Raw genomic sequence first — 26,137 nt, 5'->3', positions numbered from 1 at the left:
ACTCTGATACAATGTAAATGGGTAATGTTGGGTTTTCTTTGTGCAATTACTCTTTTTGCTTGCAGGAAAAATCAAGCGCATTTGTGAAACTGAACTAGGTATTGTTTCACAATGCTGTAAGCCTGATATACCTTCAGAGTATAGGAAACAATATTTTGAAAACCTTGCTCTGAAGATTAATGTTAAGGTATTTTTTCTGCCGCACTGTTGATTTGATGTTGGTGCTGCCACTTTTTGTTATTTTTTCTCTTTCTTGAGAATTGTATATTAATTAGGTCGGGGGGCGAAATACCGTACTGAATGATGCAATTCAAAAGAAAATTCCGCTTGTGACTGATAAGCCTACAATTATATTTGGTGCGGATGTCTCTCATCCTCAGCCTGGAGAAGATTCTAGTTCTTCAATTGCTGCAGTAAGCATATTCTTTGTTCTTTGTCATCTTATTTCTGTTCCTCGTGTTAAGAGGGTTATTGGCCGGCTGCAGGTAGTTGCTTCAATGGACTGGCCAGAGATAACCAAGTACCGTGGCATTGTCTCCGCACAGCCTCATCGGGAGGAAATAATCCAGGTCTTCTATAAAACTACTAAGCATCCAGTAACGGGTATAGTAGCTCATGATGGTATGATAAGGTAGGGAAGTAGATATAGATTTATTTCAGGCTCCCGGCTTTAGTTATTAGAAATGTTCTACTTCATTCATCGACCATTTCTTGTTCTCTTCAGGGAATTGCTTCTTGCTTTCTACAAGTCAACCAACAAACAAAAACCTTCTAGGATTATTTTCTACAGGTTAATATTGTTTCTGACTATCCAATTCCTTGTACTTTTTTAGCTTTTTTTCTGATAACTGTTACGTAATCTGGCATAGATGGTGTGAGTGAAGGTCAATTCAGTCAAGTTTTACTCCATGAAATGGATGCTATACGTAAGGTATTCAATTTGGTTATGTTGACGAAAACGGGTAAAGAAAACAAAAGAACACGAGAATTTTACGAGGTTCGGCAATGTGCTTACGTCCTCGGTGCCTAGGCGGCGCTAGAAGTTTTATTCAATGATATTTTAGGTCTAGGTTACATCTCTATTTATAATAGAAAACCCTGGTACATAATTACAAAATCAACCTTGTACCGTACCGCGGGGCTGCGCCCCTGCACCCCTAACCCACATAATTCGTAACCCCACAATGAGACTTTCTTTGTAAGGACAGTTGATGTTCGCTTCGCTCACTCCGCTCCATCTCCTGTCCTTTTTACTGGTATATTTATGAGCCATACCTAACAGGTTATCTTTTGTGGTGCTTTGTAGCATGGCTATTTCTTGGACAAAGTAGCTTCCATAAGTTTTTGAGTAATTTCTGTCTAGACATTTAATAACAGCACTATATTATGATTGTCTTTTACCATCTTTCGAATAAATCCCGTCCATACGTCAACAGCAGCGTATTAATAGAGTTAGCGATAACAGAATTCACTTAATAGAGTTGTCCTCTTTTTTGTTTTTGCAATGCTTTTTGGTGTTTAGGCTTCTGATAAAGAATATTTGCCACCGGTTACTTTTGTTGTGGTGCAGAAAAGGCATCATACTCGCTTATTTCCTACTAACCACAATGACCGTAGTAAAACTGATAAGAGCCGCAATGCCTTGCCAGGTAAAAAATGTTTCATAATTGAACAACAGCATAATCATATATCTAATAACTGGACACCAGCATAATCCAATATCATACCGTCTTGCAGGCACTGTTGTGGACAGCAAGATTTGTCACCCCACACAGTTTGATTTTTATCTTAAAAGTCATGCTGGGAATCAGGTAAACTAAGCTTGCCTTGATCTTTTTAGACCTATTTTGATATTCTTCTCTTTTCTGATACTAAATGTATTCAATTATTTTTCTTGTGCAGGGAACTGGCAAGCCCACCCATTATCATGTCCTGTATGATGAAAACAGGTTCAGTGCAGACAGTTTGCAGACGCTCACCTACAATTTATGCTATACGTATGTATTTATTACTTTCTCTGTAATCTTTAACTACTGTGAATAAATAATGCTCAGAGTAACTTCTAACTTATTATTTTGCCTCATCTAGTTGTGCAAGGTGTACTAGATCGGTTTCTATAGGTTAGTGATATTTCTCTTTTCTTAAATCTGTTTCTAATTCTAAAGTAGGTAGTCAGTCAATATTTTGATTACATTTGCAGTGCCGCCAGCTTATTATGCCCATCTAGCTGCTTTTAGGGCAAGGCATTATGTTGAAGAAGAGATGTCGGTCGGTGGCTCTACTGGTGGCAGCCGAAAACCTAAGGAACAGAATGCCCAGTTTCGCCCCCTGCCCAGCATCAAAGACAATGTGAAGGAAGTAATGTTCTACTGCTGAGTAAACTTCTAACCCTTGCAATTACAGACTCGTTTTCTGCTTGTGAATTCTGAACAATTTGGTGGATGGTTTAGTTATGGTACATGTCAAGATGTACAGTTTTTGGTTGGTTTAGTTACAGTACATGTCGCTGTAGATAATTATGTTTTGAATCACACATGAAATGTGTATTGAACTTCATATTTTCTTACAAATTTTGCTTTATTGCACCATTCTAAATAATTTTCAACTGATAAACAGTCATCATTGTCATTTTCTATAAAGATTTGGTCCCAGCAAAACAAAGTATCTTGCATTCCTATTATCTGCTTGAAGTTAAAAACTCAAGGTTTAATAAATTCCATTTTGCTGCCAAAATGGACCGTATATGAATATAAAATACATAGTTAATCACAGTAAATTGCCGAAATCTGTAATTTTACACGATCACGGTAACAGAGCCTTGAAAATAACCCCTAACAATTGTATTATACATCCATCAGCTGGCCACAAGCTAGCTGTGTGGTTCTATTGGTTGAGGTAGATTAGTGAGAAGATGCGCAATGTAAGTGTTAAGTTCCCAATCCTTACAATATACGCTACAAGAACAGTAGACCAGTAATCACGATTATAGGTATAAGGAAAGTTATCATGATTCGTGTTTGATCCAGCGATGAACCATCATTGCTCATCTGCCCTGCGTTTACGAATTCAGTTCTTGCCGTGTTAACATTTGTTGAGACGTTGACAGACATTGAACCTAATCATAATACACAATGTAGCAGATTCAGAGTCGTAAATTCAGTGAAATAAAATGGCATGTGCACTGGTGATCCGGAAATTAACATCATTATTAAAATATTCTTTATCATCGTCATAGTGGAAGTGCCGATTGCAGTCTAGATCATTGGATGCATCTGTATTCTAATGCAAAATCTTAAAGCTTATCACACTTACAGTCATAGTTGGTCCATCCGATCCGTTGATTTGCCAAATCATAAACAAAGATTTTGTCTTTTAGAACAAGATCTACAGCCAAAAAGAAAAGGGAAATGTTTATGGATTGCTGCATGGTACATGCAAAGAACAACCAGCAAAGTGATCAAAACAAACAAATTTCATACATAAAGGTAATGTTATTAGACCTACAAATAACTGTCTCAATCAGATTTTAGACCTATAAATAGCTCTCAATCAGATATTTCTTTTTCAAAATTAAACACTTTATAGAAATCCGGAAATTCATCAAGTCTCTGAACAAGTATATAACGTAATCGAGTGAAACATTCTGTGCCAAGAAAATACCTCCTAAAATTGTTATCCCTTGACCCTGGATTTTCTGAAAGCCAATGCACCATGCTGCAGCACCACCCTGTAATATCAGAGTCCCCATTTTCAAGATTCATAAATTCAAGGAATCACTCAGAGTAAAACTAAATTTTACACATTGGCTAATGGTTAGATTAAAGCAGTAAATAAAGAAAAGAAACAACAAAGAACATCGGGTGAGCAACACAAAGTCACAAAGCAGCACCTAATAGTCTTGTTTGAATGAAGAAAACAAGACAAACCATATAATAGAGAAAGAAAATATTATGCAGGATATACTAATCTATGTACGTATGTCCAAAGCTTTAACTCACGATAGAATTCTGCTGTACAAGATAGTCCTGCGGGTTTAAAATCAAGGATGCACCACCAGCAAAGTTCAGACTAACTTGAGGGAATATTTCATTGACGCTGAACAGAATGTTAACATAACGTCAGTTACGCATACGAGTTACAATCATCTTTGAAGATCGACAGTCGATGAAATAAAATGAAATAATATCAGTGGGGAGTCAACCTGGAGGTTATTAAGTAGCATTGATTTCCTTTGGAAAGAATAGGGCGCACAGTTTGTGAAACAGTGTTTGTGATCTGCACAACAAGAGAATCTTTAATCATTAAACTCGTGATATACAAATTCATACCAGAAAGACAAGAATAGCAGGCGAAAAGCATTTTTTCTAGTGATGATCGATCCCCTTAATGATGTCCAAGTATCGCTAAAACCTAGGTTGACACTTACAGCACTCATGAAAGCATCATAAGCTTCCTCAGCTAGGTATGCCAAAGTTGTACCGGAATCAACTATTGTTCCTTGGTTGCTCGATGTTGAAAACACTGATGGATTTATTGATAAAACTTGTCCACCAACTGAAATGCTCCGCAGATCAAGATTATAGTGAGGCCTGAAATTTTGTGGTGCAAGACTGGTTAAGCATATAGCCTATGAAACCTTATATGTTCCAATTATACACAATATTTATATGCAGGGACTACAAATCTAAATGTCAGATGAAAAACTAGAGTTACAAGTCCAGCTATGACGAGATAAAACAAGAAAGAGACGGTAAGAATTTCTTCCCGAGAAAAGAGCACATACTGTGATGGGAAAAGTGGCGTATAAACGATATTTGGCTCCACGATCTCACCAAAAACAAGTACACCACCACCGCCATTATTCCCTTTCAAGCAGTGGGAAAACACTCTAGGTGTTACTCCCAGTGAAGAAAGTTGAGAGATTACAGACAAACTCTGCTGCCCGAACCCAAAGATTCCATCAACCGCTCTATCCGACTTTGTCAAGTCCCCGGTCTGCAACACACTACACCTGTTTCACAATCCATGAACTTTTAAGCCAACAAATCCACTATCTAATCAAACAAATTCAAAACAACACGATTAGCATGGCAACATCGACGGATTATACAGCTCACCCGAACATAATAGGTGCCGTAGAATTAGTAGTCACAGATCCCTCGAGAATTGAATTAAAATGCAACAAATCAGCAACATAATAGCCCGATGTCCCACTACCGTCTCCATACTGAAATGTGTAACTGCACTGATTGGTCTGGCTCGAACAGCCAGAATCCGATGATTGGAGACCTGCTCGACATCTTGGGTCCGAACATGGGACTAATGAAGCTGTTGATGAGCTTCCAGGATCAAACAAATTAAGTTCAATCTGTAAGAAAAACAATGTTGCTCAAGTCTTTTTCTTTCAATCAACTACACAACTGAGAGAAACAGTAAGAACATATACAAGGAAAAGCGAATTTTACTTTAAGGCCACTAGTTTGAGGACAACCATTGCAGGAATTGCACCCTATCCATAAAACATCACTTCCTGTATCAATCTGTACATAAAATTCCCTTGGAGGAGAACCTAATTGTATTTTGGTGTAATATAGCCTACCAAAAAAAATCAGTAAATTAAAAGAAAAAAAATGAAAGTGAAAGTAGCAAAAAGCCAAAGTAAAACCAGAGAAAAAGAAGGGGGGAACTATTTGTAAAATATGATTAATGAATTCTGAAGGAAAAGGAAGGAGGACTAGTTGCAAGGGAAAAGGAAAAAAGAGACAGTAAACAACTTTACCCAAATGAAGAACAGAGAGTAAACTAATGAAAATGATAAATTTCATTTAAATAGTAAATACCCTACATAGAAAATTTATCAAATATTTTAAGATTTAAATCCAAATTTAGAAACCTAACCTCCAAAAAAAATAAAAAATAAAAAACAAAACCCAAAAAAAAAGCTTTTAAGAAATTTTATTTGAACTTAGTTACCCAACGAGAAACGGATCATAGGTGCCCAGAACAGGAAAATCTACGACACCACCAGAGGAAGACTGAAGCAACCTTCCATGCCTGAGTCTATCACGCTCTCTGAGTTGACTCAGCTCGAGTTCATGACTCGCCAGGGGAATCCTTCTCTCCAGCAGCAAAGTTGAAGGAAAACCACCCACAACTAACGCAGCCTCAAAAAGGAAGGCCGCTATCATAATCCAGGCGGGAAAAGCCGCCGCCATTTCCCCCTTCCTTCTCTTACAGAACCTCTGTAGTACTGTTCAATGTCTTTGTTCTTCTTTTAACACAATTATTTCTCTGTGAGATAAGAAAAGAGGGAAATGGGTTATAGTGGAAAACTAGAAAACAAGGAAGATAATTCGGAGAGAAGGATTTAGAAGGAATGAGTTTGGGTTTGAGAACATAGAGGACATAGTTCGAGAGAGAGAGCTTAAAAGGAAACAGAGAGAGAAATATTCAACACGATATGGATTACGTTAATGTTGCTTACTTATATATTTTTTTTATTTGCTTAAAAATTGTTTCTATAAAGCATGTTTCACTATTATTGTTAGGGTAAATTATCAAATTTATCAAGCAACTTTAATCTCATTATTGTTTTGATCACTGATTATTGAATTTTTTTTAATTTAATTATTAATTTTTTGATTTATTTCTATTTTGTTCACTTAAACTTTATATCATAAACGAAGCCAGAAGGGACATAATAACAACCATGTGTTCGGAATTGATTACTTTTCTAGACATGATAGCCTCATGTCATCTATTTCAATTTTCTTTTATTTTTTTCTTTTTAATTTTATGTTTTTCTCTCAAAGATGAAAGTTTTATAATCAAAACCATCATTCTTCTTATTTTCTCTGATCACCCAAGACATTGACGAGCTCGTTTCATTGTCCCCTATCACTCTATCAATTTAATTTAATTTTTCAAAAATACGTTAAAACTCACAAAACTCAAATAAAAATCCAAAACTCACAAAGCCCCGAATCGCTTAAATTTATAATATCCACCATTTGTTCAACTTAAAATCAAGACATATAGTCCACCACCTTTTTCTTTACCTTCTCATCGTTGAGATTTAGAAGACGTTTAATAGCTAGAAATTTAAATCAGGGTTTTCTTAGAAAATTAGAAAGTTTTAGGGTCATTTTATTTTAAAAAATAGATATCCAGTTATAATGTTATTAAAGTGCTTAGTGGAGTAACTAAAATAGAAGCAAATCAAATGTTGAATAATTTAATTCAAAAAATTAAATTTCAGTGATCAAAATAAAATTAGAAAAAAATTAAGTGATAAAATTTATAATTTACCTTTATTATTATTATTATGTTAAATTGGGTATATATGTGTGAGAAAGTAAGTTTAGGCGTGCTTGAATAGTTGAATATGTATTAAGTTCCTTGATTACAAAAATGTTGTTTACCAATAAGAAACCGATTAGCATATTTTAAAACTTTAAATCCATAAATTTACTAAGAAAATTAAAAATTAAATTAAATTAAATTTGATAACATTATTTTTTATATGTTATATATGAAGACATAAAATCAAATACATTATATCATTTAATTTAAAAATACAAATTTAAATAATATATGCATAGTAAAAGTGTGTACAATAAAAAAAACAGTTGTTGAAAGAGTTAAAAGGAAAACGAGTGGAAAATTCAAACAAGAGAGATTTCTTAGATAGCAATCTAAGATTATGGTCTATGACTCATAAAAGCTTTGTAAAGGCACAATTATATGGGAACTGAATTCCCAATTAAATTTGTGGGACAATTTTGCTTTTAAGAATTGCTTTTTTTTTTCTTTTTGAATTAACCAACGATATATAATCTATTAATTGACTAATCTGTATTGGATTTTATATGGACTTAATACGAAGCGACCTTCTCAACCCAATTCCATTCTCAATCATTAAGATTCGAATATTTGATTTTATTTAAAAAATGTAACATCTCATCTCACTAAACTATCTGAGTGTTAGTAAGAATTAGTTTTCTTTTTAATATAAAAATCCACCGCTCATTTATTTATTGCTCTTATAAATATAAATATAATCAACTATTCTTTTAGTTTTGATAAATATTAACTTTTTTTTATAATAAATTGTTTTTATAACCATTTAAATAAAAAAAATTATGAAACTTCACAAAGAGGATTAGCATATAATATATACAAAACTTTTCAAGATATAGTTTATAAGAAAGATATAAATGCTAATAAAGTTTTGAATTGTTTATTATAAATATTAAGAGAACTCTAATAAAATTATATATATACTATTTGTACTGTGAAATTTAGATTATAAAGAAGATTTATGTAGGGATGAAAGTATATGGTGCTTTGAAGGAGTCTTAGCCTCTCGTCATTTTAAGTTGAACTATATTTCAAGTATTCTAATAAAATTATATATACACTATTTGTACTCTGAAATTTAAATTATAAAAGAAGATTTATGCAGGGACGAAACTATATGGCGTGCTGAAGGAGTCTTAGCCTCTAATTCTGTGAAGTTTAACACTATTTAAAGTATTTATAAGTTTTGAAATTAACCAAATTAAATGATTAAATGTCTCTCGATTGATAACAATGAAAGAGAAAACGATATAAAAATAAAAATATGATAGCACCGTTAATTTTTTATTAATAGAAGACTCAAACATAATAAATATAATATTTTATAGAAAATAATTAACTGGCCAAAATAAAAATCTAAAATTAAGTAAATGACTAAATAGATAGTTTATCAAATATTCTATGACAAAGAATGGTATAACGATTATGATTGATTTGCTTGAAATGAATTTCATTTCAAGACTTTGAAACGATCAAAGTAACGGTCGCTTTAGGTTTTGCCAAATGTTTCATATAGCACACGTTTTATTATAACATACGTATCTATTTATGAATTTAAGATGGCAAAGATGATATCTTAGCCACCGTCGATTTTGTCACATTCCAATATATATAAGATTAAATTAATTTACATACGGTAAAATTCTTTTAGTTTTATACATATTTAAAATTATTGGATAAATAAAAATAAGTGAATGAGATTAATTTATTTATTTTCAGTGAATATATTAACATTTCCTACTATTTATCTCAATTATTTATTTTTACTCATCGAACGATCTTAAATATAAGTAAAATAAAAAAATTACAAGTCTATTTTAACTCGATTTGTTCGGAAAAAATATTTTCCTTTTCTTTTATTTTGGAAAACCTCTTGTTTTTTTAGATGCATACATAGAACCCAATTATGTATTTACTCGTTGTTTCGTTGATTTAGTACATATATGGTTCGACCTACATGTTAAAATAGATTATTCCACCCTAAATAACTATCATAAATTTTATTTCATAATTAATAAAAGTGTATTAATATAAGTACGTTTTAAAGGAGAAACTTTTAAATAAATAATTTTTTAATAAAATTTAATTTTATATTAATTAACTAAAATTGTAGATACCCAACGAAACGGGGATTCAATACTATATATTATAGAGAAAATAACTTCAGTGACCGAAAATGCCTTGTAATATTCGATTTTAACTAACTTTTTTTGGATTTATGAAAATAACCAACAAATTCGCAACGCGATTCAAAATCGCAGCGCGAACACCAGTTTCGCAACACAGTTTTCAAATTCGCAACGCTAATTACCGATACATGTAAACACGTAACTCAGTTTTCAAATTCGCAACGCGAATTTCGTTTCACAACGCGATTTTCACAACTCGAATTTGCCAATTTCGCAACTAAATTACCGATATAGGTAAACTCGGTAGAAAAAATTCGGTAAAAATCCGAATTCGATAATTTGAAAACTGAGTTGTGTTTACCTATATCGGTAATTAGCGTTACGAAATTCGAGTTGCGAAAACGAAATTCACGTTTCGAATTTGAAAACTGAGTTACGAATAGTTGTGTTTACCTATATCGGTAATTAGCGTTGCGAATTTGAAAACTGAGTTGTGAATAGTTGTGTTTACCTATATCGGTAATTAGCGTTGCGAATTTGAAAACTGTGTTGCGAAACTGGAGTTCATGTTTCGAATTTGTTGGTTATTTTTGCAAATCCAAAAAAAGTTTGTTAAAATTGTATATTATAAAGCATTTTCGGTCACTGAAATTATTTTCTCTATATTATATTGTCACCGGGACTTACTAGGTCAGTCCATGTTCGTTGACTAAAACTTAAAGAGTTATATGACTTAGTATACCAATTGAAAATATAGATTAACTTTATTTCAATTGAAATTATTTTTTATATAATCGATTATAATTTATTTTAAAATAAACTTTTTCTCTATGATAAGAATGGTTCTAGGCTTGATTCTTTTGATAGCATGTCTAATGAGGTGGTGGATTTCTTTAAGAATCACCTGAGCTCGGTTGATCAAGATGTGAAGGGTTGTGATGCTCGGTTGTTAAAAGAGCTCGTTCAATACTCGTTGCCTATAGGAGTTGCTGATTTTTTGTGCAGGGATATTTCCGATATTGAGATTAAGGAGGCTATTTGAGGACAGGGGGATGATAAGTTTCCTAGACCGGATAGATACAATTCTTACTTCTTCAAAAATGGCTTGGTCTTTGGTAGGTGATGATATTAAGGCTGCTATCAGGTTTTACTTTTTTATTCTTCTATTCTTCCTGCTTTTAATGCAACAACTGTAGTTTTTGTACCTAAAGTCCTTAACCCGAGTATGGTTAAGGATTTTAGGCCTATTTCTTGTTGCTCGGTGACATACAAGACTGTTACAAGGATTTTAGTGAGCTAGTTGTATGTTGTATTCCCAGGGATGATTACTATAAATCAGACTACTTTTTTAAAGGTTGTAGCATAATGGATAATACACTACTTGCTCAAGAGATTCTCAGGGATATGCCAGGAAAAATAATCTCCGGGTATGTACCTTAAAATTGATCTCCAAAAGGCATTCGATTCTCTTAATTGAGAGTTTATGGGAGTCATTTTGTATGCATTAGGCCTGCCTGAGAAATTCATTGGATAAATTTGGGCATGCTTTACAAATCCTAGGTATTATGTGGTGTTTAATGGTAGTCTAGTTGGATATTTTAAGGGTGCACGTGGTATGGTTGTAACCCCCTCAGACCAATGCGGGTAACCAATCCGATCTAGGGTGTCACATTAGGGCCACCGGAGCGACCCACTGTAAAAATAGCAGAAAATTTAAAACTTTTATTAAACATGTAAACTCATAAAATGATTTATCATTATTCAGAAATAAACCAGATTTTCAGACTCGTATATAAAACAAAATACAATTATATGCCCCCTAATCACATGTACCATACTTTGCAAGCAACGCCGGAAGAACTCCCTTACTAATGTTGATAGTTGTACTAATACAATTCTTTTCACCTGCAATGGTGAGTAATAGAGTGAGCTTCAGAAAGCTCAGTAATACATAACTACCAGGTGATGCTACATGATATGCAGATAAATGGAAAGCCATATAATTTCCTTATTGAATCAGACGTATACCGATTTTCAGAATAATCTGGGGTTCCACTGGTAGTTCATCAAGTAGAGCTATGAAGATCTTAGGTCATCTAGTGTGATCCAATAGTACGATAAAATCATAATAGGTACACTAATCAAGTATAGTTCAGTAAATCATATAAACCACATTGTAGTATAGTTTTTTAAACCTATTGTATAAAGAGTTAACCTAAGGGAACATCTTAGGGCCTGAGAGCTTACCCAAGAAAGTTTCGGGGCCACGGGGCCTACCTAGAACACATCTTAGGGCCTACCCGAGAATGATCTCAGGGCTGTAGAGCCTACCTAAGAGTAACATTAGGTCCATAAAATTTCCAGCTTGATCAGAGTTGTACTTTATAAATCAGTATCCCAAAATACAATTGCATTGTGACATAATTTCCATAAATCCTTAATCATTGTAATAATATACCAGTGAAAACCAATAATCAGATAGCAATCATAATCCATAAGCCATCACCATTAAATCGGTGCATCAATAAAACAATAACCATAGATTTCAGTGTACCACATGTTAAAACAAATAAAATAGTTAAGTAATATATATAGGGAACACACTAGAGAATCCAATTATTTTTTAGAGGTATTTTGTAGTTATCAGTATGGATAACATGAAACTTGTGCAATTTGATCGGATTCCTATTTAAGAGAATCGATTACTAACCGATCTAATCAGACATTTAAGGTTGATACTTTAGAATCCCACTATGGTTTCATGTGCATCAGGAAAGTGTTCAGGAATGATCGGAGTGATTTGAGTTAATAAAGGAGAAACGGAGATTCAGGGCACTTAACATCCATGTCAATTGATCGAATTATCGAACAACTTGAGATGAACAACTCTCAAAACTGATATTTGTCGACCAATCAATTCAGTGCCCTTCCTGAGTATTCACTCTTTAATACAAACAATTCTTGTCCATAAATCATCTTCAGAATTATCGCTGAATATACCTTAAGGAATCGAAAAGATATCCCAATAATCTTTACTTCTTGTCCACATTGCAACAATATCAAGAATTGTCAATGTATTTGATTATTGGTTTATAACCCATAGGGCCGTACATCATACAAGTTCATTGGTGTTCCTAGACTCTTCCAATCACTTACTAAATTCTTCGTCATTAATGTTACTTAATTCATTTAGTAGTAAAGTCTATCCCGGTTACTCCAGAGTTTTCCAGAGTAATTCAAATGTTTCTGAATTTTGGATACATATTGTACTTCCGTTCAGTTCAATTTGGTCTTCACGGTTGATTTATTTAACGAATATCCACTTCTTAATACTGAAATACAATCTAGAGTTGAGCTAAGCTGAATACTTCCAAAAAATTATCATCGAGCCAAACTTGAGAAAACGAATACGCATTCAAGTGATATATATGTCGTTTAGGTATATACATATCATTGGGGTTGATCGGATCACTTAAGTTGTGTTCCATAACTTTTAAGGGTAGTACAACACCCATGTTTATTTGAATTCCTTATTAATCCAAGACATTTACTTATTCTTGGCCATAAGGGTATTTTGGTCATTTTGGTGCTCAATATTGTTCCTATCATTTCATAGATTGAGAATATCCAATCTTTCCTAGGCTTGATGAAATTCGTGGGTCATTTGCATTCCATGGGTATTTTGGTCATTTTACAGATACAGGGTATTTCAATCATTTCTTTACATCTGATCTTATTATTTAATTCAAACTTATCATTTATTTCAGTTATTTCGAACAATTCTATCAAAAGAGCACCGCCAATAATTTATTCTTCGGGTATTTACTCGTAACTCATAGATTTATAGATTATCAGAAATTTTATGTATAAACACGTGAACTTAACAATGAAACTAGTAATTCATCGATTTAGACATGACTTCTTGAGTATTTTTTCATTCAGGGTCAACTCGGGATACTTTTCCCTATCAAGGGTAATTTCATAATTTTTTAACCATATAATTTCAGTATTAAAACTCTTAACAAGAGTAATTATAATTTAAAGTTTCTAGGGTTAATCGCTTTTTTAGATTATCCCTAAACTTTAAATTATTCCTTATCAAACTTATAATATCTTGTACAAACCATCTGGGATTTAGAAATCGGTTATCCAGATTTCCTAAGAAAAACTAGTATTTTCTATACACATCAGTAGTTTCATCATATCAATATGTATTTACAAGCTTCTTATCCAACTTCTAGGGTCAAATCTTATCTTTTTACAATATAAGGTATTTTTGTAATTTATCACTTAAATCGTATTCAGTTCGAATCCATCCATAATCAAACAAACATACTAGATCAATCATATACATCCATGAATTTATCCATTATCAACATGTTCTATAAATCATAAAGAGGTAGTAATGTATTACCTTGATTTTCATGCCATGATGATCAACCATTTAAACTATATTCGAACGTCCTCGATCTTGAAATTAACTTCTTGAAATCAACTTCCAATAATTCATTGGATACATATCAACAGAAATTTCATTAAAAACGGAGCTTAATTGCGAAAAACAAATCGAATCGAATCGGGTGATTAATCAGTCAAAAACAGCTTACCAGGTTCGAATTTGATGAAACAGACTTCGGATTGGAATTCAGGACGTCGAAAAACATAAAATATGATTTTTAAAAAATTTAACTCTTTGGTCAAAGTTAACGGGTTTGATTGACGATTCTGAGGTCTTCGGGTTTGAATTTGGTAAAACGGACTTTGGAATTAGACTCAGAATGTTGAAAAACATAAAATATAACTTTTCAAAAAAATTAACTTTGTGGTCAAAGTCAACGGTTAACATTCAACGGGTCGGGTCTAGTCAAATGGGTTGGGTCAAAACTGGGTCAAACTGCTCCAACAGTTTTCGAAGCTCCCCCACGCGCAGGGGCGGCGTATGGGGGTACGTGAACAGTCCAAAAATTCCCAAAAAATTATTTTAGGCCATTTTGAGACACTTACCAAGCTCGATTCAAAATTTTGAGCGGTGGAGTGCTCGATTTCAACAAGTCAGAAACTTTGACTTCTTCACCTCCCTCACGCGTCGACGAAGATGCGACAGACACCAGTGGACTCAGAACGATGCAAGGAACACAATAGTGTGGGAGGTGTCGAAAACGGAGCAACGGTCGACGATAAATTGATGATTTTCACGGCGGTGGTGTTAAAAAAAGTCAAAATTTTGAATTGAAATTCACGGCTTTAGACAATGTTTCGCTAGGATTGGTTTACGGGGTTTTGTTCACCAATCGAAGACAAACACGATGGTGGTTTTTGATCAACGATCGGTGGTCAGACGACGTCGGGATCAGGTTTGAAAGAAGGGGTGCGGGAGAGGAAATTTTATAAATTGTTTCCGATTTTTAAATCAGAATCCAATTCACGCATTTAACGTGATTTTGCTGCCGACACTTATTGGAGAAATTCAGGGCTTGGTCCCTGAATTTCCTTCAACTTCTAAAACATCATACAAGTTTTAAAAACTTTTAATTAAAATCCTCAAATTTCTTCCAAAAATACCAATTAAATTCAATACTTTAAAATTTCTAAAATTTTAGCCCCTAAATTGGGGTGTTACAATGGTAAGGGGAACTTCTCTCACCTTATATTTTTTTCTTGCTATGAACATTTTACCTTGTCTGCCTAATATGGTTGCTACTAAAGGGCTTTTTAAGTTCCATCCTAAATGTAAAAAGATTGGTCCCACCCACTTATGTTTTGCATATTATTTGTTCATCTTTTGCAAGGGATCTATTGATTATATTATTAGGGTGCAATGTGTCTTAGATGCATTTTATTACATGTCTGGTTTGAGATTAAATGCTAGTAAGTGTGATATTTTTATGGCTGGTGTCTCTGTTGATCAGAGTGATGTTATAAGGGAGTTTACTGGTTTTAAATTGGGAATCTCCCTATGAGATACTTAGGTGTTCCATTTGTAACTAGAAAACTTTATGAGAATGATTGTCTTAGTCTCATTGACAAGATTAAGGCAAAGTTGAATCTTTGGGCTAATCGTCACCTTAGTTTTGTTGTTAGGTTGCAACTTTTTCGAACTGTATTATTTAGCATATCTAATATATGGTTCAGGCTGCTTATTTTGCCTCAAGCGACGATTAGGAAGATTGAACAGTTGTGCTCTCGTTTTTTCTAGAAAGGTTCTGATATGCATGTAATGCTCGAGTCAGTTGGAGATGGGTCCGTTTATTAAGATCTGAAGGGGGGTTGGGTGTGAAAGATATTGGTGGCTGAAATAGAGCTTGTATTGTGCAACTGATTAAAGTCATTTTGGCTGGTGAATGATCCCTTTGGGTGGCATGGATTCATGCATATGTGATCAAGAGTGCAGACTTTTGGCAGATTGATATTCCTATCAATGCAAGCTGGAGCTTTAGGAGTATTTTAAAGTTAAGGCATGCAATATCTCATTTGTTTGTTGGTTCAGGTAGTAACAATATTCTTAAAGCTGGTCAGATTTGGGAGGATTTAAGAGTTAAGTTCCCCAAGGTTCCTTGGCACAACCTTTTTTTGGTTTTCAGGTCGAATTCCCAAGCACATCATTATTATTTGGATAGCCATATTAAATAGGCTTCTTACCAAGGTGAGACTATTGAGGATGGGATTGAACATTGAGAATGATAGGTGTGTGATATGTGGTGCTAAAGTTGAGACTAGAGATCACTTGTTCTTTGATTATGGCTTTACGAGGGAGTTATGAGGTGTTGTTCTATCTTTTTGTGGTATTTATCGCAAAGTTAGTTGCTGGGACATGGAGTTGGCTTGTGCTCTTCAATGTTTTAAGGGGAAATCTCTCCTTGAGAGGGTGCTTAAGCTTGCTTGGGCTAGTAATGTATATAGTGTTTGGGCAGAGATGTTGTAACATCCCAAACATCGGGTCAGTGACCAAAATATATTGAATTAAAAATTTAATGGTTTTAGTGGAATAATTGATTAGTTCAAAGACTAATTTTGGAAATTTTTATTAGTATTTGTTATCCAAGATGAAATATTGGAGGGGAATTAGAGGTATTTTTGAAGAAAAGAAATTTTAATTTCCTTTTAAGAGTTATAAACACGTGGAGTTTGAAAGAGGAAAGGAAAAGTCTGGAACTTCTTATTCTTCTTCTTTCTCTTCCCGTGAGCTTCATTTTGAGGTGAGTTGATTTTAAGTTGTTTGTTCTTTGAATTTTTAAGTTGGTTCTTGTTCTTTGGGTGATTTATAAGCTTAAGGGAGACCTTAGGGAGTTTAAAAATAAAAGATGATTGAGTTAGTGATGATTTTGTAAAGTGAGTTTTTAAAGGAATTATTGATATGGTTTAGTTTTTAGCCTTCTATCGATAAATTTGACTTGTCAAGGGTCTAACTAAGGAGTTAGGAGTATTAGGAATGTTTAAGAACATATTTGAAAATATGATATGATTTTTAGATTCAAGAGTGTTAGTGAGATTTTGGATATTGAAGAGTTTTAAAGTGAGATGAATTGGTTTGGACAAGTGAAGTTAAGTTTAAAGGCATAAAAGGAAATAAAATTAGGATATTTGGGTGAGTTTTGGTTAAATTTCGAAATGGAAATGGTAATTTATGGGCAAGGGTATCGGTACTGGAAGAAAAATACCGATACTTCAAGGTAAAACTGGTTTACGTTCGAGGATCAGTATCGGTACTGATTGAATGAGGTATCGATACTGAAACAGGGGTATCGATACCAAGAGTAAGTTATCGATAGGGCTGAGCAACGAAACCGAGAAAACTGAAAAACTGACACGAACCGAGTAAAACGGTTCGGTTCGATTCGGTTTGGCTTTAAACGGTTCGGTTTAAAGGCTTCATTTTTTGATTCGGTTCGGGTTTTCCATATGGAACCCATTTGTTCCATATTGAACCGAATAGGCAATTTTTGTAAAAAAAAATTATAGTTTCAAGTGATTTTTTTATTGAAAAACCGATAAACCGAACCGAAAAACCCGAACCGTTAAAAAAACCGAACCGAACCGAAAAAACCGGTTTCGGTTTTTTCGGTTTTTTAACTATTCGGTTTCGGTTTCGGTTTAAATATTGAAAACCCGTTTATTTCGGTTCGGTTCAATTTTTGGTAAAAAACCGAACCGAACCGAACCGAATACACCCCTAGTTATCGATACCATTATAAAGTTTGAAATTTCAGAATGCCAAAATAGTATCGATACCATAAAAGGGAAGTATCGATAATGTAGGAGGAGTACCTATACTAGTGCGCCTGAAATGATAAATTAGGTGTTTCTTTCAGCTTAAGTTGTTGTGATTGGTTAATAAGTAACATGAATTTCAATATTTATTTCGATTGTATTATTGTGTAGACATTGAACGAAGACAAATTTTGGATGATTCAGCGATATAAGTTATCGATCAATATTGATAAGGATTTGTTTAGGACTTCAGTGAGGCAAAAGTGAGTGTAACTCATTTATTTTATATTAGATTCGAGGGAGGCTTACGATAAGCTAACCTCAGAGTTTTCGATCGAAAATCTTTCAATTTCTTTATTATTATATTTTTCAATGTTTTATTCAAGTTATAATACTTAATCTATGTTTTGATGGTTGTGTATATGAATATGCGAATGTGATATGTGAATATGTGTATACAAAAATACTTAATGTGAAAGTGCCTATGTGAACAGGACACACTATGAATAACGAAATGAGAAATAATTATGTGATTAAAATCCCAAGGTATATGTATGAGGATTGGAGGTATAATTAATGTGCCAAGAGTCAAGGGTTCTATGTGGTCCTTCGGGACAAACCTATGTGATCCTTCGGGACAAAACTATGTAGTCTTTCGGGACAAATATATGGCATTTCGGTGCAATTATATGCGTTGTGGTTACAATATTAGTGCATAACCTCAATGTACTCAAATACCTAGAGTTCTCAGTAATATACATTGGGCATTTGAAATTAAGGTTATATAATCCGAACAAGGTATAAAAGTATACACTCTTGTTATGAAAATTTATTTGAATCCCTTATGAAATGTGTTTCTATGAAATGAATAAGAAACTATTATATAATGCTTTATTTGACTCATACTTGTCTCACTAAGTCAATGACTTAGCGTGTGATTGTTTCACACGTAGGTTTGAAGAAAACAGAAGATTGAGGATAGGCGAGGACAACATACTCCTGCAAAGATCAGATCAGAACAATTTAAATGTAGGTTTCTTGTAAATTTGTAAACTATTGGCATGTACTACGAGTTTAAATTGAAATGCTCTGATCTATTTTGTAAACTTATTCTTTTGTATTTATGTAAATTATTAATGGTTTATTTAAGTATGAATGCAAGTTTTTATTAATTACTTTAACTCAAGGGTTCCACTTTCTTACTACAAATAAAAGTTTAAATTTTTCTTACTTGTTAATTGTCAATGATTTGAAAAGTTAGTATGACATCTCGGACTCGTATCCGGGTCAGGTACGGATTAAGGGTGTAACAGAGGAATTACAAGCATTTTGGGGCAAAGCTCGATTAGTGGGTGATGTGTTATAGGACATAAAGGAGGCAGTCCACATTCGACTTAGAGGATGGAATATTAGCAGGACTGATCTTGTGAATGCTTGTCCCTGTGTGAAGTGGAGTATTTCTTAAGTTGGTATTTTTTTTTTGTATGGTTGTTTGGTTTTAAGTTGATGTTTATGTAGTAGATTTCCTGCTTTTTTTTGTAATAAAAAAATTATCCAAAAAAATAATAAATAACTTTTTATTTAATTTCATCAGTAAACTAATATATCTGCCAACCAATGAACCAAATGAAGTACAGCTCAATTTGATAAAATACCCTGTTAATATAATATATTTCCATTGATTATTAGATTATAGTATCGTATTTGGATTATTTATTTCATTTAGGATTAATAAAATATATAGAGATATATCTAGGCACCAACTATTCATAATTAGTCGACAATGACAGAATTTTGCATAGAATAGGGGCATCAACTGACATAATTTGAAGGATGGGACCCAATCCAGTTGAGCTGAGCGGGTCACCACTTTTTTTTAAAAATTATTTGATGCTCATGCCCATATTATGTAGATATGTGCACCATTTGGTTATTTTAAGCTATGTGATTGTTTTGTAACACACACACAAAGTCAAGGGTTGATGATTTGATTGAATTTTTTTAAAAAATTATAGATTTAAATGTGTAAATATAATTTTTTTGTGTAATTTAGATATTGCATACAAAATAAGTTAGGTGCAAGAGACTTTGCTATATTTTGTACATGACCTAACTTATGCTCAACTTCAATCGTAAAAAACATATAGTGATTTACTAAAACAAAAATGTGAGATTTTGGAGTATATATTGTTGGCACGTGTTTTCATTCGGGTCGAATCGGATTTAAATTAAATCTAAACTCAAACCTCCAACTCATCCGACCTTGACCCAAGACTTGAACCAAGCTTGAGCTCACAACCAATTAATTCAAATTCATCAATCGCTCACTCACCTCATTGTCCTACTCTTTAATTGATTTGAGTCGAGACGAGTTGAGTTGTTTGAATTTTTTGTTTAAATTTAATTGTAAGTATTTATAATGTTATAAGACTAATTGGTTTCAATTTAAACATCTCTCTATAACCATATTCGATACACACATATATATATTTTTTCATATTTTTATATGCAACATATATATATATATATATATTATGTAAAGTTGAGGGATTCGCTCGAAATTGAAAATCAATCCACTAATTACTAGAAATTTTTAGGTTATTCGAATCTTATTTAATAACTCAAACTTTATTTAAAATTCTTTTAAATTAAGTCGAGTTTTTAAAATTACAAATCAAATTAAATTTTTTAACATCGAATATAATCGAAAAATTTTGCTCACTCTTATGAACTACTGGTGGGCTCTCTAGACTGAACATTATCTGCTTCCATGGGCTCCTAGCACTTATGAGCTCAAGAATCTTGAAGTTACAAAAGATCAAACATTATCTGCTTTCATGGGCAGCCTGAAAATTCTACTTGACATTTTCCATACATTTCCTTAACTATTTACAAAACCGTCCAACTCAGATTTAGTTAAATTATAAGATATTATAAGTTCAAACATATTTAATTTATAATGTATATATTATATAATGATAAATAAATTGATTTACCATGAGAATTAAATAATATAACGCAGGAAGATTTTTTTATTCAAATCGAATAAAATAAATAATTTCCTGATACAATTAAAAGGATTTCTTTTCTTTATTTTTATATATCTTTTTCACTCTATCGTTAGAAATGAAATTTTATCATTTGTATTCCTTTGATAGAAAACGAAAGGATGAACCGATATATAATTTTCAATTGTATCGGTCGGGAGTGACGGGACTCGAACCCACAACTTTTGCCTTACGACCACACACCTCGATTCATCCATGAGTGTTCACTGTTTCCCCGTTCTGCAACATCATTGTAGAACTGGTTCCACGTTTTGTTTTTAAAGGCATTGATCCATTTACCAGTTTTTATGAGATGCTTTGGAGATGGGGTGTCAGTGAACATGCAAAAAGGAATCAATTGAGTGGACCCACGGATGGCATTTCATAATTCGGAGGTCTTACCTCCCCTTACCCCATTACATATGAGAACAAAAGACAACCATTTTTTTATTATAGTTGGCTGGGGACGACCACTTCTGGTGTTTGGGGCCAAAAGGAATCGATTCAGCTGAAATTCCGGATGATGGATTGACATGGAAACACACACAACGATGCCTCCAATTATCTTGCAAACACCGTCCACTTCATTTCCATCGGAGCCACCACATACGACAGTAACCGGATATCTCTTGGTGTTCTTAGGGCTGAATACAAAGCTGGTTAATTAATTAAACCCACCCTATTTAACTCAACTTTTTCAGTTTATTCGATTACTTTATTCAATTTAAGCAATTTATCCGATTCAGTTTTAAATACTCAAATAAAGAAAGCGATTAGCATATGTATATTTGACTAATCTAATAACATATATATTTAAGGTTTTTAGGTACAGGTCTATTTTAGACAGCGTAACTTTTAAGAAGTGGCAACGGGGCTGATAATTACCGGCAAAAAGAAAAACAAAACAGAGATCAATTCTTTTCGTGTCTTTTCTTTGGAATCATGAATTAGTATTATAACCAAGACGGCTAAGCCGTACTTATTCTATGTTTATTCTTTTAAGGTATTGAGTTCGAGCAGTTGTGTGCGTTGTTAATGGTTAAGAAATACTATGAATAGATATAATACCTTCAATTATGAGCAGATATACAGCTGTGTGCGTTGTTAATGGAGGTGCATAATAGGGCTGTGCAAATAATCCAAAAAAATCGAAACCAAACCTGAAATCCGTGAAAGCTGAATCGGACAAGTAAATTGATCCATTTAATAGTTGAGAAATTAAATTGATATAGTCCATATAATAGAAATAGCAGACATAAAATTTCACCTTCAAATGAGGATTGAAAGGCCATTGGGGGCTCAGAAGCAAACATTTGTCCCATTTCGGACCGTGATTTTGGTATTGTTTGGTGGCAAGTCTCGCCGGCTTTCTTGTAAATGCGAAACATATATTGAGGGGATAAAGCCCGGTGCATGAATAAACAAAAAGTTGCTTATTATATAGGGAATCCAGTTGAGTTTCTTGAGAAACTCGCTTCAAATTTGATGTGAAACATTTTACTTTAAGTTACATATTAACATAGGAGTTGTAAAATTTAAGGATAGATTTATATGGTAGCTTTTGTTTTGTTTTGCATCTCAAAATCTTAAACTAGGACAAGACTGAAGAGTAGAAGCAACCAAATTAAAAACATAAATTTCAACATCATGTTTAAATACAACAGTATTATGCACAGTTGAAATCCAAATTACTGAAACAACAAAGATAACGATTGACTAATGTCTGGTCGAGTACATGTGCATATAGTTATACATTAAATAAAACAAGTACAGTTGCGGCTAATTAAATTAAATATTAATCAAGCAAGCTGATTAAATTTCAACCGTGGAAATTAATTAATTAATTCCTATTGTTTGATTAGAATGGCTTTAAGATCAGCGTAGTACTGGGCAATCCATCTTTTGATAATCATCACCTCTGTTTCCCTTTGCCTCACTAACCATTCGGGATCACTTTCCTTTTCTGGTAGTATATCCAAGCAATGTGACCCTGCATTTTGTTTATATAATTATCATTATTTTCCCTTTTTATAATACAAAATTAAAGGGATAAATGAAATTGACATATATATATATATATAAATATATTCCCACACTTACCATTTACCGTATGTATGGCAATAATACTTTCTGAAATGTTCTCCAAAACCCTAAAAAAAATTAAAAAATATTAATATTGTTGACAGATTTTTTCTTTTCTATTTGGTCAAATTTTGTTTTGGTCCCTCTACTATGTTAAAATTTGAAATTTAGTCTCTATATTATACTTTTATAATCTCTTTAATTAACATCGTTAACTATTATGCTTAAAATGCGTCAAACCCATCATGCTTATATATTTTTTAATGTGTGGAAGGGTTGCTTTTAAGACAAATACAACTAAACGTTTATCATAATAGTTGATGTCATTATAAAAAGATATAATGACAAGAAAATACCTCAAGTTTTTACTAAATAGTCCATTTGACCCCCAACGTTTCATTTTGAGGCAAAAAAATCTCTTCTTGGATAGAAACCATTAGTCAACAAACTGTTAACGCTCCAAAATAAGGACTTTTTTGCCATAAAATGAAACATTATGAGCCAATGTTAAAAAAACTAAAGTGACTATTTAGTAAAACATTAAGGACTTTTTTGCCCTAAAATGAAACATTGAGGGCCAAAATACTTAAAAAAATATGAGCTAAAATTACTATTTAGTCAAACGTTGGAGATATTTTTTGACATTATACCTTATAAAAACAGATAAATTAATATATAGAGACTAAATTATAAATTTAAGTATAATAAAGGGACTAGATTCATCATTTGACTTTTGTATTTAAAGATTGTGGTCATAATTACCCGCCCCGACTATACGGGTCGCGCAATCCATTTGAAAAGATGATGTTGCTACCGAATCTCTGGAGAATCAGTTTTATATCCTGCAAAATTTTGCATATAAGAAATGATCAGAAAAACTAATCAATAAATTTCGAATTTTTTTATTTAAAAAAAAAAGTTAATATGTGAAGAAAATATAGAGTACATGGCCACCGTAGTATGAAGTAACCCAATGAGGGCGAGGAGGAACGCCGTACAATCTCATGCACTGTTCTATAAAGCTGTTTAGGTCGAATGGCTGTTCTTGGAACATTGTATTTTTGCCGATGCCGATGGGGATCACCATTTCACTGCATGTCTAAATTACACGCACCATAACAATAAATAAATAAATAAATTTTACAAAGCACAGGGACTTATAACCTAAAAAAATTACGAGGAGTTCTTTCATTGATTGAAAGTGCACTCTATTCATTGAATAAAAAACATCCTTATGATTTTGTCCCATCATTCATCCACTTGTGAGTTTGAATCATTCAAGGATTTTCATTTAAATAATAAGCAAAAAATTCATCTTTAGGTCATTTTATATATGAACCCATATGGAAAATGGTCTATTTTTTTTAATTAGCCGTCTTAGTTAAAAACTCGATTAAATCATCATTTATAACCTATAGGTAAAATTTACCAAACAAAACAATAAATGTTGCCCCAAAGTTTGTTACGTGTCTTTTGGCTTTTGTAGTGTCACATTCATGTCATTAATATCATTAACATCAATTATTAGGTCATGGAATTCCGTATAAAAATTTCAATATCTTAATATAAACGTATTTAATCTCGAAAATTAAATATTCAGAATTCAAATTTTGATATTATAATTAATGGATAGAAGATACGAATTTATACCTGCCATCTCCACCCAACAGCTGTTTCGGATCCATTGGTTGGTTGATTAATATAGCAAGAACGATTCACCCTATAAGCAGCAACACCAGCAAATATCTTACTAAGAATATCTTGCTTTTCATTTGCTCCATCGATTCCCCCACATACCACCGTTACCGGATACCTTGGGGGCTGGTTATACTGGGCTGCTGTGGCATACATATTCCCTAATTCGTTTTTCAGCTCCGAAGAACTCTTCAATGGCCTTGTAATTAACCAACACGGAACGATTAATTCTCGCTTAATGACTGCACGAATGTATCGAAACGTAATCAACAATTCGATGTTCATACTTGCAAGTTTTGAATTTAGAGCTGAGTATCGAAAGACCATGGGGTTGTGAAGCAATTTTGTCGATCACCGACCATGAATTTCGTATAGTTCGATAACAAGTTTCACTCGCTTCCTATATAGATTAGATTTTGTTACATCCACGAAAAAAATTAAAGTTAAAGGGTAATGAATACCTTAAAATCCTTAGTGACGACGGAAAAGTAAGCTCCCCTTGGTGTGATTTTATCGAAGTAAAGAATTGGAGCTGATGAGGCCAAAGCTCCCAAAGCAACATGAGGGTACTTTAGTCGAAGCCATGAAGCAAGCACTGGTTTCATTTGAATTAAAGAAAGAAAAATGATTAGTTAATGTTAATTAACGTATTATATATAATCTAATTAATCTCACTTACTTCCTCCGTATGATCCTCCGATGACGATCACCGGAGAATAGAAAGCATTGAGTTTCTTCTTGATGTGCATGATGATTTCTGCATAGTCTGCGATGGCTTGTGCAGAGTTGAAATACCCCAGAGTGCTTGCATTTTTGAAGGCTTCTTCTCTTGATCCAAAGGGTATTGATTTCCCATAGTATCGGTGCTAAATAAAAAATTTATTTTTTTTGTTAGATTTTCAGTTGATTATCGTTGGAATTATCTTCTTTTATTTTTACCTCTATGTAAACGAGGAGAGCATTGAAGCGGATGGCATTATCACTGAGGAAACCGATTACGGTAAGATCACCGTCGAGCGGTGCCTCTGCTCCGAGATAGGCTAAAATCGGTGCGCTGCCGTTTGCTCCGCCCCAATGCTTGAAATTCATCACGTATCTTTGCTCAAAAGTGGCATAGCTCTGAGGCTGGTAGTTGAAGTGATCAAGTGTTTGAGGGTAATAGAAAGTTTGGAGATCATCTGAAACTGCTTTAGATGACATAATTTCGGGGTTCTCGATGAGTGTTCCTCTCGTTGGGCTAAGCCTCGGAATGTCTAGCCGGCCGGCTTCCGTGCCGGTGAACAAAATCGAAAGAACCATAACCATGAATTGAAGGCATTGGAGTGAAAATTCAGGAGAACGTTTCATTGCTCTTGATGTATGTATAAAAATAAAACAATGGTATGATTTGTTAGTCTGTTTCCTTGAGGGTCCAAAGACGACTGTTTCTCGAATATATATAATAATTAGTAACGAAGAATTTACTCAGGATTTTCCTGTAAAACAATGCTTAGAAAGAATACGAGTTCAAATAGGAATTAGTTTGCTTTAAGACTCTGTCAGAAAATGCTGTCAGTCCCTATATATTTGATGAAATTTGAGATTTAATACTTAGATTAATGAAAAATGTTGTCAATT

General features: G+C 33.3%; 2 protein-coding genes and 1 pseudogene across 3 annotated transcripts; 1 reads left to right on the top strand and 2 right to left on the bottom strand.

Moving 5' to 3' along the window:
• The window catches only part of LOC120144060, a 38,755-nt pseudogene extending 37,960 nt beyond the window's left edge, over positions 1 to 795 (top strand).
• A 1,924-nt stretch (positions 796 to 2,719) lies between these two features.
• On the bottom strand, positions 2,720 to 6,359 carry LOC120144087 (aspartic proteinase 39-like). The gene is made up of 10 exons (XM_039158243.1): positions 5,974 to 6,359; positions 5,466 to 5,595; positions 5,118 to 5,368; positions 4,784 to 5,011; positions 4,427 to 4,589; positions 4,202 to 4,275; positions 3,999 to 4,095; positions 3,661 to 3,727; positions 3,313 to 3,384; positions 2,720 to 3,115 (listed from the first exon to the last, which is right to left on the bottom strand). Exons 1-10 carry the CDS (start codon positions 6,213 to 6,215, stop codon positions 2,955 to 2,957), a joined length of 1,485 nt encoding a protein of 494 aa, XP_039014174.1. The 5' UTR covers positions 6,216 to 6,359; the 3' UTR covers positions 2,720 to 2,954.
• A 16,142-nt stretch (positions 6,360 to 22,501) lies between these two features.
• LOC120144072 (lysosomal Pro-X carboxypeptidase-like) lies at positions 22,502 to 25,907 on the bottom strand. 2 transcript variants are annotated; one of them, XM_039158227.1, is made up of 9 exons: positions 25,460 to 25,907; positions 25,200 to 25,386; positions 24,982 to 25,115; positions 24,808 to 24,920; positions 24,476 to 24,719; positions 23,772 to 23,924; positions 23,588 to 23,667; positions 22,844 to 22,893; positions 22,502 to 22,733 (listed from the first exon to the last, which is right to left on the bottom strand). In XM_039158227.1, the coding sequence occupies exons 1-9, from the start codon at positions 25,865 to 25,867 to the stop codon at positions 22,591 to 22,593; spliced, it is 1,512 nt and encodes a 503-aa protein (XP_039014158.1). In that variant the 5' UTR covers positions 25,868 to 25,907; the 3' UTR covers positions 22,502 to 22,590. The 2 variants fall into 2 exon arrangements, 1 of the variants encoding a protein (XP_039014158.1); XR_005518010.1 differs by having other exon boundaries at positions 22,648 to 22,733; positions 23,777 to 23,924.
• Between the last annotated feature and the right edge of the window lie 230 nt (positions 25,908 to 26,137).

This window comes from Hibiscus syriacus, unplaced genomic scaffold (genome assembly GCF_006381635.1).
Source record: "Hibiscus syriacus cultivar Baekdansim isolate YM2019G1 unplaced genomic scaffold, ASM638163v2 tig00110879_pilon, whole genome shotgun sequence".
NCBI lineage: Eukaryota > Viridiplantae > Streptophyta > Magnoliopsida > Malvales > Malvaceae > Hibiscus > Hibiscus syriacus.
The sequence above is the reverse complement of the archived record's forward strand: the minus strand, read 5'-3'. Positions and strand labels throughout refer to the sequence as shown.